Genomic DNA, 13,279 nt, shown 5'->3' on the forward strand with positions numbered 1-13,279 from the left:
TCTGCATAAAACCTATGCTCTAATCTTAGTAAGGCTCCCTCTTTCATTAAGCCCCACAGCCAAAAATAGTATTCACAAACCACTTTATTACCCCTTTAGTCATTTATCCAGACATCTTTAGAACTAGGCGAGAGACTTTTCTCAGTATTTTGCTTTGCGACTTGCTGGAATGATTTTTCACAGAAAAATTATGGGTGCTTGACATATTCAAGCTATAATCTATCCCTTTACATACAGCTCTCACATGTTGCTGAGTCAATTCCTGCCAGCCATATGCACAGCAGAGCAGTGCCAGCCATATGCACAGCACAGCAGAGCAGTATCAGTGGGGGTAATCTACCACATTCATGCACTAGTGCAATTTAATGGCTTAAAAGTAAACAAGGACTTGATCTACCCACTGCTTTCGCACATAATCAGAGTAAAACAGTTATAAAGTTAAGGACAGAACACACACAGCTGCCTTCAGCACTCATCTGGCAGGTTTATTTTCCATTAGGACCACATGAAGGGAGCAGACAGGTGACTATTAATTTACCCAACACTGCATTGATGTCATTGTGCCAGACAGATGCATATGGTTCTCAGACCACATCCCTCTGCAGCCAGTAAGTGTGATCCAGCTGATTACAAGTTTTCCACTGATCTAAAACTAATTTTCCACCACTCAAGTTCTCATCAGATACATTAACTTGATGGGGAAATGGATCCTGGTTCTTCTTTTCAAAGACCTCAGAAAAGAGGCTCAAGAAAGAGCCATGTGCCTGACATGACTTCCTGTGGTAAAGTAATTGTGGTGACTTCCCAGGTGGGATAACTTCCCAGATTTATGACATTTTACTCCTTGGGATGTGAACCACAAAGTAAAACCTTTGGAAAACCCCTCATGTGCAGTCATTTTAGTTCTTTTGAAAGCTCTTGACCTCTTTCGTGTATTTTGATTATTTTACAATATAACAAACTGGGTGACAACCCATTTTCATATCATATTACCCTTTATGATCTATCCATCATAGTCTATGCATAGAATAGTTTTCCTCCTAAACTACCTTCATCAAAGTTTGGACATTAAGTAGAAACCCAAACCAAAACATTAAGGTCAACCTCAATCACCTCCATAGGGTCATCTACTTCAGCCCCACCCTGCACAGATCGAGGGATCAGTCTGAGCAGGAAAGCCTCTGCTTCTTCAGGGAGGTCATCCTGAGTGATGTTTAATGGCAGGATGGCACTCATTTGCCCTTCTGCAAAAAACAATGTTCCAGAGACTGGGGACAGGTCACTAGAGACAGGGGTCTTATCTGTGGAGTTCCGTATTATGGTCCAGTTAACAGAGACAAGACCATGGGTTCCTCCATTTCTCACTATGGTGATGCCTTCAAACCTTGGAGGAAAGAAAGTAAATTATAAAGATTTGTATTGCCATTTTGTATTGAGTCAAAATGTATCTAAAGGCCTTTGATACACTATGGCAAAATCTCCATACCTCATAGTTGTATCTTCATTAATTATGACAGGTTGTGTTGGAGGAGGACAGCTGATTGACAACACGCCATATGGCTTGTCATTAGGCTCAATAGTCACCTGCACAGAGCTTGGAGACACCAGTACCGCATCACCCAACAGCGTCTCCTCCAGAAGAACCACCTGAAAGGACTCAGCAATTTCTGGAGTTCTGTCATCAATTATGTTAAAACGCAGCACTGCTTCATAAATCTTTGGGGGTAAAACCACCATCCTTTTAGGCTGTAGGTCCACAAAGTCCTCCAAAAGTGTGGCACTGGCTGCTCCATTCCCGGTTACTATAGCATACATGACCGAAACTTCTCCATCATCAGAGCCAATGAGGAAGCCATCATCAGTTCTTCCACGGGTAACGGTAAGATTTATGACACCGGCACTTTCAGACACAGCAAAAGAGGGTTGCAAGAAGCGCACAGGGGCATCATTACGAGAGATTTTGATCTGCACACTTGTATTGTTGTGGCTTAGTAAGGCACCTCCTGCTACTCCAGTCAACTGCACGGTGAAGATCTCATCATCTTCTGGAACCTTGTTTGAAGAAGAAGCAATGTCAGCAAAGGTGACAGAACAGATATTGAGTCCTACAAAAACATATACTTCACTAACTTCTGCTAAAGTATCATTGTTAACATGAGCTAATGTTTGTCTTTTAAAATTCAAATACATATTGTAAATGAATCATATATAGCATACAATAGGTCTATTTTCACTCTTAAACACCACCAAAGTTTGCATGTGTAAAGAACTGGGACATCTTTATTCAGCAACATAAATCAGTAGTCGACGTCCCTAGCATGTTAGTCCTTAGTGTTAGCCCTCACATACCCAGACTGGTGGCTACCCTGTGATAGAGGGAGTCCAAGCTAGTGAGTGGAAATTGGCAAAGACTAAACAGGGTACAAATATTATACAATTATATTTTCACTTGCCTAGAGTACATGCAATATTGATATTATGTTTTTTTATTGTCGGATTCTGGTCATGGCCAATTTTTAACAAAAAAAATAAAAATTGTAGTCATGAATATGATGTAGATACAGCACTGAAATCTTCGGTATTAGCAGTGTTAGATATTTGTTGACAGTTTTTTTGGGTTTTTTTTTTTTTTTTTTTTTTAAATGGTGTTTGGCACCAACCAGCATTTCAGTTTTAATTAAATCTGGCTGAACTTTGGAAGTCAGTCACGTCATTAAATATATTTAATTTGTTACAGTTCATGTGTACTAAATAAAGGTTGCGGTACCATTTTAGTACCATTCTCTGTATGTTATATTTCCTTTTCTAAACCCTGTATAGCATATTAGCATGTTCGAGTTAATTTTTGTTTGCGTTTATTTTTTTTGTGTATGTGTAGCTTTTAATTTTGCTTTTAAATGTTACTGTTACAAATTGTAAAAAAAATCAAATAAATAAAAATAAAAAAAATTGAAAGCAACACTACCTTATCATCATGTATCATTATACTAAAGACCACCACTGCCTGACCAGGGGGAATAGTGAGGTTTCCTCTGTCTGGACTCAGATCCTCACTGGCTGGGTTTGGGCCTCCAAAGATCTGTCAGTGTGAATCATTCTCATCATGAGTATAAAAACAAGATTAGGAAACAACATTTCATTATAATGTAATGTTAATGTTAATTTCATTACAATTGTTATGGCTCTGTCCTCAAGTATCTTCTTTCAATCAGTTAGAAATACAAAGAAGAATAGGAGAGAATTATAAGAAGAATAAGAGAAAAAGTATAGGACAGAATTCTTGGGGCTCACTTCAAAATTCACAGTTACTGATCCATAAGTTCCCTTTTCTCTGATAAGAGTAAGAGGCACATAAAGATTTCTGCCTTTTGGCTCCTCCACGGTGATCAGGCTGGTCTGGAGAATGAAAAAGAAAAGCTGAACACTGAAATATTCAAAATAATTCTTTGGACAGCGAATACTGTTGATGTTGACATGAACTGATTAGATTCTGTCTAATATCATACATTCATACATATCTTTTCTTTCTTCTTCTAGACTCATACAAGTCAGAACACACATAGACATTCTGGAGCTATCTGCTTAGCAGCTTAAAGCATTGGCTGGATCTACAAGTATCTTGTCCTCCAAAGCTAGGAATAGACTTATCTTATCTCTTCTACCATGGTGAGTGTATTTCCATGCATTTTGAGCACCTTTCTTTATAGAATTTTACAGAGCTTGAGTTAGTACTGCTAGCATGTAGTAGCTGTCGAATTGTTAGCTATGTTATCTTTATGAGCTTGCACTGTGTATTACCAGCTTCTGCTGAGTTATGAGAGGCCCCACAGCAGTAATTCCACTAGGCCTTTTGGAGATACAGACCCCAAACTTCACAGGCAGAAATGTGTCCTTGTCTACTATAAGATTTATACTAGAGATGCACAAATTTCTCAGCCGATACCGATAACCGATTATTCAGAGTGATATCAGCCAATACCGATAACCGATAGTTCTGCCTTTTATGCCTTTTTTAAAAATTTATAATAATTAATTCCACAATTCTGAAGGAAATGCCAATAAAAACTTTATTCTCGCCATTTCAACAAGTTGTTTCACAGTAACTGGTCTCATAAACAGAAAACACATTACTCTAATTAACATCAACACATTAACTAAATTCTGAAGATTAAAGTAAGATTTCTTAACTTATTGAATGTTATTAATTCATATTAACAGACTTAATTGACTGAATTCTAAAAAACCTCATGTTAGGCTCTGTTACGTTAAGCACATAATGGAGGTTAAGATGGATGCAAATGCAGATAAGAGCATTATTAGAGTAGACACAGACAGACAAATCCAAAATGTGAGACAATAATGTGGTCAAAAATAGGCAATGGGTCAGGCGATCGACAAACGGGTATAAACAAGGCTAAACAGAATCAAAGAACGAGGGTGAGAACAAGATCAAACCTATAGCACATGAAGCGAGGAACAAACGCTTAGTATACTGAAAACTCACGTAATATTTTGCGACATAGAAAGAGACACGAGGGGTTTAAATGACAAACGTAATCAGGAAAACAAAATAGCTGAGACTAATGACACATACGGGAAACAATCAGACAATACAGGGGCGGAAAGTAAAAAAAAAATTATTTACATATATAGTAACATAACATTAACATTAACTGGATATGAAATATACTACTCTACAAATATATTTTTCAGCACGAGCTGCTCAGCAAAAAAAAAAAAAATTAGACTCGACGCCGAAACTTCCGCTTCACTGCTGCAGCGTCCGGTATAAAATTTTAGCAGTGCAGAGATTACAAACTGCAGTTTTGTCATCATTCCACACAAGAGACATTCCCGTCCTCTTTTGATTGACAGGATATGATCGGCCCTGATCATCGGATGTTTCTAAACTATCGGCCAATAGCCGATAGTATGAAAAATAGCCTTTATATCGGTGCATCTCTAATTTATACACATCATGTTTGTTTAAAATTTATGTTATATTGTGGCCAAACCTAACATGGAAGATTGACTTGTGCCCCTTTTGAGTCCCAAATGCAGTTGAATGATTGGTCTGAGGAATTTAAACTGCATCCGGTTGTTTGGATTCATCACTTTACTGAGTCGTACTTAATTTGCCTAGACTTTTAAATTCAAATGTTGCTTGTCATTGTGTCTCTGTGTCATTTACTGGCAATCAAATCAAAGGGGTGACTGAAAAAGTGTGGGAGCTCCTTATGGGGGATGGCAGCACAACTCAGATTCAAGACATTATGTAAACGTTCATTGACAAGTTAATCCAGTCAGTAAACTTCTTATATGTGTATTTTTACTCACCCTAGCAACCCAATAGACTCCCACCTGAGCGACCCCTCTGCAAAGGCATTCCACCCCCACCACTCTGCTGATTCCCCCAAGTCTCATTTCCTCATCTCCCTCCACCCCTTAGATTTTAATTGCCCTTCAGTAAACATGTAAAAATAACTCTGGGTGGGAGTCACCATGGTAACTTTCAGTTGTAGTTGCCAGTTATATATTTTGGTTACTTTCCTATGAATGTAAAGGCAGAAAAAGTATATATTCCATACAATATTATAATTGTTAGAAAGTTATAATGCCAAAATCTTACTGAGTTGAATGATATAATTCCAAAGGCATTGTCATTGGACAAGATGGTGATCCTGGCCGTGTTTGGAGTTCCAACCGTCACACCATTCGATGAGCTCTGAAATTATATGAGTGTTGTAGGTTAGACTGTATGAAAAAGTGTGTGGGATGCCCCTGCAAGGATAGAAATATCTGACAGTTTTGACCTTGTGGGAACATTTGTCTGGTCCCCACACGGCAACCTTTTTCTCCCAAAAAAAACTGCAGCTTTTATTTAAAAACTAAAAGAGCCAAAATATTTTCTTTCGCTTACTGAGGTTAAGGTTAAGGTTAGGTTCATCATGTCAGTGGAAGGTCATCACAAGACAAACGTGCGACAAATGTGTGTGTGTTTTTCTTTCTCTGTTTGGGCCAAGTTTCACCACAATGACATGAAAATATGAAAAATCATGGCATACTGTGGTGTACATGGAAATCTTCTTTTATATAACATGCAACTTATTTTCAAAAATGAAAAGGGATGTATGAATTCTTTTTCATTTTTGTGGTTATGGATAGGGTCAGGATTTGGTCTAAGTCTAGAAGTATTAAGACAAAATAACAGCGAGGGAGAAAAACAGCAATATATGTGTGTTTCTGTGTAAGACAAATGAGGGATAGCATGAAAGACAGTAAAGAAAAGCAAAAAAAAAGAAGAGCAGGAAAAAACAGCTCTATGATTAACCCTATTGCAAACCTCTGCATTCAGAAAATATTCAGTATTCAGTGAGGCTGTTCCCAGCTGTAACAAAGCTTTCTTTCACGCATGGAGCTCTTGTTGCAGCAGTCGCACAGACACTGAGCACATACACTCAAACAATCCCTTCTGCCGACCATGACTTCAATCACGGCACCACCACAAGCTCGCACCCTTCCCTCATAGCCATTCAGGTCTACAAATATAATGACCTGATACTACATGAGCATCCTTAATTATTCTGTTCATCTCTATACCAGTGTCTTGGAATGCTGTTAGAGAACTAACTTTAATATACTATGTCCTAATAAAAATTTTTATCAAATGCCTTACTGTAAATATCTCCCAATCATATTTTTAATCAACTAGTACATTTTAGAAATCTTATGGTGGTGCATTCTCTTGTGTGCATGTGTGTGTGTGGGTGGATGTGTCTGTAAGTGTGAGGGTGGCTAAAAAGCACTCGTTGGCGGTGCAGAAGAGATCTGTAGAATCGACCAGCTCTCATTTGATGAGAAGTTTACCATGATGTTGTCAATTACTGTAATTACTATAAATATCCAAGACGAGGCTCATGGTACCAGAGGACCCCTACCTTCTTGAAATGACTTCTGTCCTTTCTGTGCCAGTCTGAGGCTCATTTGTCAACAGCAGACAGGAAGACCAAGAAACTGAGACATAACATCATTAATCAAACACTGACAACTGCTAATGGAACCATGCTGAACAGGGTCTCTGTCGAGAGACATGTAGTGCAATGTGGAAATATTCTAATACTTGTCTTCATGGTAAATGTAAAGGACCCTAAAGATCCAACACACAGTTGGCCCTTAACATGATATTATACAGTGAATACCTCATCATAGGTGAAGGTATTCTGCATTAGGGAGTCCATCCATCCATTTTCCATACTGCTTATCCTACACAGAGTCACAGGAGAGCCTGGACTATCCCAGGGGAGTCAGGACACAATGTGGGGGACACCCTGGACAGGGTGCCATCCCATCATTTGCGCAACTGCACACACATTCACACACTACAGACAATTTGGAGATGCTAATCAGCCTAAAACACCTGTCTTTGGACTGGGGGAGGAAACCAGAGTACCCAGAGGAAACCCCTGAAGCACAGGGAGAACATGCAAGCTCCGCACACATTGCGGAGGCGGGATTCAAACCCCCAACCCTGTAGGTGTGAGGCAAACATGCTAACCACTAAGCCACCATGCTCCCTAGATACCTGAATAAAGTATTATTTTGGCATATTTAAACTTGACTTGAGTATTTACTTGTACTCTATCGTAATTATATTACCAAGAACAAAAGCAGTCCTTACATTTTAACTGACACCTTCAAAGAACTCATTACAATTCACAAATGTTTCTTCTTCTCCCATCTAGCAAATGACTGTATGCTATGTATCAGTTGAATGGGCTGAGTTTAGCATCCGATCATATCAATTTAGCATTCAGTCAACGTCATTAATGTTCAAAAACTGTCAAGAATTGTGCCAAATCGTCATCTGTGTTGACCTTCTCATGCTACACAATATAAGTAATTCTATAGCTGAATATGGATAAGACACAACCCTAGTTCAGCTACAGTAATTGTTTCAATACGCTCGATTAAGCAAAGACTCGTACAAAAAGAGGTATCTCCTTCGCCTGTCTTTGACCCCCTCCAATTTGAAAAAGCATGCTGAGGTAAGTTTAACTAATTTGCTAACATTAACTGTCTATATTTAATTAGCCTGTTTTCTTTGCTAATTTCAGGTTAGACTAGCGTCAGTTCCAGTAGTTAACATACAGTATATTGACTAGACAGCAAGTTAAATTCTAGCAAATGGTAAATATTTACAGGATATGTTATTTACAGGATATGTTATGTCAGATTAATTTATTAGCAAGCTATCTATAGTTAGTCATGACCAGCAAATCTTCAGAGATTGAATGAATTGAAAATCATTTTCTAACAATTTTACAAGTTAAAAAAAAAAAATCAGTTAAAGACATTAAAAAAAAAACTTTTACAATAGTTGAGTACATTTAAAAGTAGCAAACTTTTTGACTTCCACTTTAGTACATTTTAGACTGGATACTTCCACCTTTAAATTGAGTAAGAGTTTGACACAGTATCTATACAGTAATTTCACTTACTCTAAGTATGAATTTTCCAGTAGTTTTTCCACCCCTGTTCAGCAGTTATATTTTTCTTTCATTGTGTGTCATTGTGTGTCGTTGGAAGCTTAATTCCAGGCCAGTGCTTTTCTCATACTGATTTGCTGTACATCATTTCCCTTTAATCTTATAGTTAGAGAAGTTGTGCCTGTCACTATGGGTTTCCTCTCACAAGAAGATGATGCTTAAGGCAGTCGTACTGCTCAAGTGGCATGACTCAAACCTGAAAAGGGAGCTACAGAAGAGACATCAAAGGCCATGCTAGGGATTATGGGTCCTTTGACCAGAGTTAAAAAAAATGAGAAGCACTCAGGCCGTGTCTAGAATCGCTTTGAGATTCTCCTGTTTTGAACAAGAGTACAAGAGAGATCTGTAGTGTGCTAACTAACTTTTTAAGAGGGAAGTCCGGAAAAAAAGAGCATACAGATGGTCACATATGCACGCAAAACTAAAGAAAGAATTCATTCATAACACAGACCTCCCAATGAGAGGAATGGCAACCAGAGCTACAGTCAACTCCAGAAAACGTGCTTATCTTTCTTCAGTGCTTAACTGTCATTTCCAAAATGATTAAATGTTTTTAATTTGCTTAATTTGCTCTCCTGGAACTTTGATCATGTCCTGTTTCCCTAGGATGTAAATATGAGGTAGCACACTTGCAAAGTCCCTTTGACATCCATCATCATGGGGAAAACCCATCAATATTAAAGAGACCCTAGGTCCTCAGGACCCCATAAAAATGTTTGGAACAGTGAAAATCTTGCCAAGACAATGACACATGAACATATTGTGCAGTTTCTGAATTGCAGTGTTTAGATTCCTGTAGAAACCTCACCGAATGTCATTAGAGCTACAAATAAAAGTGCAATTCACAAGTTTGGCATTAGGTTCTGCATCATTTGCATGCAGGCAACTAGTTCAAAGGGTGCCACATGGCAACTACCACATGACATAACACACGCACCTGAAGTGTGGTGACTTTACAGAAGGAGTGAATTTTTCAATGACCCAAACACCCACTTGTAGTGAGAAGGAACAAATGTGTCCTAAACAAATGTTTAATGTCATCTACAAACAATGAATAAGTGCATGAAATAAATGAATGGAACAAACCAATTGTGCCAATGATGCCTTTGGCATAGAGTACTTTTATCAGGATAGATAGAAATGGAGAAACATTGCCATGGCTAATTATTTATGCAGTGGTTAATATTGCTGTCTTCATTTTTCATTTTGAGAGGAGATATTGTGCTCTTGGTGCCTTAATAGTATTAAATATTAATAATAAATAGCAGTTTTGTTTGCTCGGTATACAAATAGGCTATTGCAGTACCAATGTGTCAGTAAGTCAGTAATTGAAAATTCACAAGCATCTGCTAGGAAATGTAGCTACCATGGTCTGGAACGTAAGAATTCAATAAATATTGTTCCTTTCAAAATTAGTCAAAGAAGAGTGAAAATTGCAATCTCATTTCTAAGACAAAAAAATTGTGATTCCTACTGCATTAATCAAGAATCATGTAGTGCTAATCAGATGAGACCATGAACACCATTAGCATGTTTGGCAAAAAAAAAGGACTGCATGAAATTTTAATAAAAAATCCAACAAACACAGTGCAAAATATGGATCATTGATGCTTTGGGGCTATTTTGTGGTTGGGGTTTCAGGCACTCTTGACAAAATTAATGGCTTATTGTACCAGGATATGACAGCTTAAACCCTGGTTTGGGTCTGCCAGAAGGTAATGACTTGGCCACGGATCCCTTTAAAAATGTCTCCAACCTTGTTAGACATTACTGCAAGAGGCTTAACGCGCTTATTCTTTGTAGGTGTGTTGATACTTCATTGCCTCCCCATATGTAGAAGCTAGAAATATTATTCGTTTTATGCATTTATTTATGCTCAATTGAAAAAATGGTTCCAATAATTCTGGAGTCAACTGTATAAATTTACTTTATTCTAGATTACTGGGTTAAGGCAAAAAGCACACATCCACAAAATTGTACCTGGAGTCGGAGGTTAAACACAAAGGTTTCATCGGCTTCAGGTAGATCATCATCCTTCACGGCGATGAAGATAGTTTTGCTTGACTCGGAGGACAGCAGGAAAGCAGCTGCAGTGGTGGCCTCAAAGTCTCCAGTGTCCTCACTCTGCAGCTGCATCACCACAAACCACATTTTTACTACCGTCACATCCAATTTCATCAAAGCTGTAGGCTACATTCATGTTCTAGGTAGGACACCCACTTTGGAAAATGACCAATTAGATGTAAATAAGTCTATACACCAAATATAAATCTACAGTTAGGTATGTTTGGTGTAAAAAGAATCCTGTATCTGGATCAAAATAATCTCCAGTTTAATCAATCTGCAGTGTTGAACCAAACAGCCTCACAGAGGTGTAACTATTACTTCATGTGTGACGTGCAAAACAACAGTTTCATCTTTAAAGAACAATGAGAGAATGGGAAGCTGTCCAATTTTGTAAGTTTTCTCCACATAGAATGATGTGGATGACAATTAACATTTACAGTAATGCCACCCACTAAAACTCACTGTAAAAAAGGTCACACATCTTCCCTTCATGCTACGCTATGAATGATTTGACTGAGGAGCTACACTAGGGTGCTTAGCGTGACATTTAGCACTCTTTGTTGAACAGTAGGCAGATTTGCGTTGTAACGCTAATAATGCCCAGATGTGCACAGCAGTGCACTAGCAAGTTAGCAGCAAGCAGATGGTTGGGTGTGGAAATCCACACTGCTGGGATTGCAACATGCACATCTGCTTAGCACCATTCTGTAACACTTTGCTCACATTTGCTCAAAGAATTGTGTACTTTCAACTGTAAAAACTGCCATTAACAGTTGATATATATGTGGAATTTGTTGCCACATTGAGCCTGCTTTGATATCATCTATAACTTACATTACCTACCATGTCACTGTCACTGCTGAACTTTAACCAAGCTGCCTCAACCTGGTTACATTCATCCTTCCATTGACCTGAATGGCTTATAGAAATAAACAACTGAAAGCTGATTTATTTCAGCAGTGTCCCTTTGGTCCCTTTTAGAGGCTTTATCTTTCTTTAGATTAGCTTTTAAGCTTAAAACAAACTGTCATTATCTTTCTTAGTATTATATAATCATCTGTGTTTCCTCGTGATATTTTTGATTTGATGCAAATCTTATAATTGGCTTTATTCTTGACCAATACAGTTTCTCCTTTTTTTATCTACCAGTCTGACAGTGTGCATCTTCAGTGGTTTTTGAATGGGCAAAAATAGAACTAACATTTCTTTTACAATTTCTCTACAACAAAACAGTATTTCAAGATGTTAAAAATGAAATGTGGGTGTATCTGCTACTAGACAACAAGCCAAAGCAAGCAGAAATCAACAGAAAAATCATTTTAAGACATACTTTTTAACAATAACACAACATGTTAGATTTACAGTTTACTGAGGGTATACAAAATGTTGCAGTCTACTTTATCTATAATGTGAAAAACATAGACTCCTAGACCGGATCTTCCTGGCTACTGCAGGACACAAAGAAAGCTCCTATAGCCTTTGATTTCTTAACAGTCTGAGCATTGCTCTAAAATACCTAAATGTGATAAAGTCTTAGATAATTATTACTTATTCAGTGTGGAGACCTGTATTGATACCACACCTTCACACCTACACTTGTAATGTCTCACTTCTACAAGACAGCACTAACTACTCGTACTACTACTACAGCTAGAATTACTTCTCGTAAAACCCGATCCAATTCGGAAGCGCTTACCAGGACTAGAGCAGTGACGTTTATGGGGTCTCCGACCCTCTCCACCACCAGGCGTACTATAGCTCTGCTGCTTTCATTCACCACAAACTCTGTCTGGCCCTGGAACCTCAGCTCTGCAGACTCTGACCTGGCACCAGGGATAAGGAGCACCAGGAATAAGCCAGCTAGAGCCAAGACCCCTGGCATTCCTGTAAAATGGAGAGACATACGGATGTTTAAATAGCTGCATTATAAGTAAATATCTATAATGAAAACTTAGATATTTATAACCAAATGAAGCATTCTTAATCTGATTTTTTTTTTTCAAAAAAAATGCAAAAGCATATTATCATACCGTACATATAATAGTATAAGAAGTGCAGTGAATGGTAAAGGTGTTAGAAAACATTTTAAAGAGAATTGAAAACTTTTTTTCAGGAGTATTATAATCACGTGGCCATTCTATGAAGCATTATTCAAGTCACATTTAAGATTAATCCAGCATCTCCTATTGGCTCTATTATGTTGTTTATAATGTCATTAAATTCATGACCTGCTACAGCCTGGTATACAGCATGTTTATAGTGTTTGATCACCTCTCATCTGTCAGTGGGATATTTTTTTCCATTTTTTGGGAAAAACATGATCGGGTTTCTCTCTTACTCTGACTAGTATGTTTGGCGGCTATGCAGTAGTTGTCATGGCTCGCAAAATAAACAGCTGTGTGAAAAAGTGTGTGTTTTCGTGGGCTGATTTGTGGGCATCTCCTCATTCGTGCTCTGACATTGGTATGAATGAGTGCATGTATCTTATTTATTTCTGCAGCAGGGAGATGGCTTAGGAAAGTTGGACTTTGGAAACATCTACTTCTTCATATGTTCCAGTCCTGGTAGATGATTTGGGGCTAATTTAGGTCACAAGGGTATTCAGAGCTAAGGTGCCATGCTAGATTATTCTACTTATGCTTCCTTGTATAGAATTAGTGTGGGTT

General features: G+C 38.1%; 1 protein-coding gene across 1 annotated transcript in view; it reads right to left on the bottom strand.

The window, feature by feature from the left end:
* Nucleotides 1-12,495, bottom strand: part of adgrv1 (adhesion G protein-coupled receptor V1) — a 119,981-nt gene extending 107,486 nt beyond the window's left edge. The window contains exons 1-7 of the mRNA XM_053653934.1: nucleotides 12,310-12,495; nucleotides 10,527-10,676; nucleotides 5,630-5,725; nucleotides 3,292-3,396; nucleotides 2,966-3,079; nucleotides 1,487-2,052; nucleotides 1,114-1,384 (exon numbers count right to left, since the gene is read on the bottom strand). Coding sequence (XP_053509909.1) covers nucleotides 1,114-1,384; nucleotides 1,487-2,052; nucleotides 2,966-3,079; nucleotides 3,292-3,396; nucleotides 5,630-5,725; nucleotides 10,527-10,676; nucleotides 12,310-12,495 — 1,488 coding nt within the window. The remainder of the gene's footprint in view (nucleotides 1-1,113; nucleotides 1,385-1,486; nucleotides 2,053-2,965; nucleotides 3,080-3,291; nucleotides 3,397-5,629; nucleotides 5,726-10,526; nucleotides 10,677-12,309) is intronic.
* Nucleotides 12,496-13,279: the final 784 nt, after the last annotated feature.

Source organism: Ictalurus furcatus, chromosome 22 (genome assembly GCF_023375685.1).
Source record: "Ictalurus furcatus strain D&B chromosome 22, Billie_1.0, whole genome shotgun sequence".
Taxonomy (NCBI): domain Eukaryota; kingdom Metazoa; phylum Chordata; class Actinopteri; order Siluriformes; family Ictaluridae; genus Ictalurus; species Ictalurus furcatus.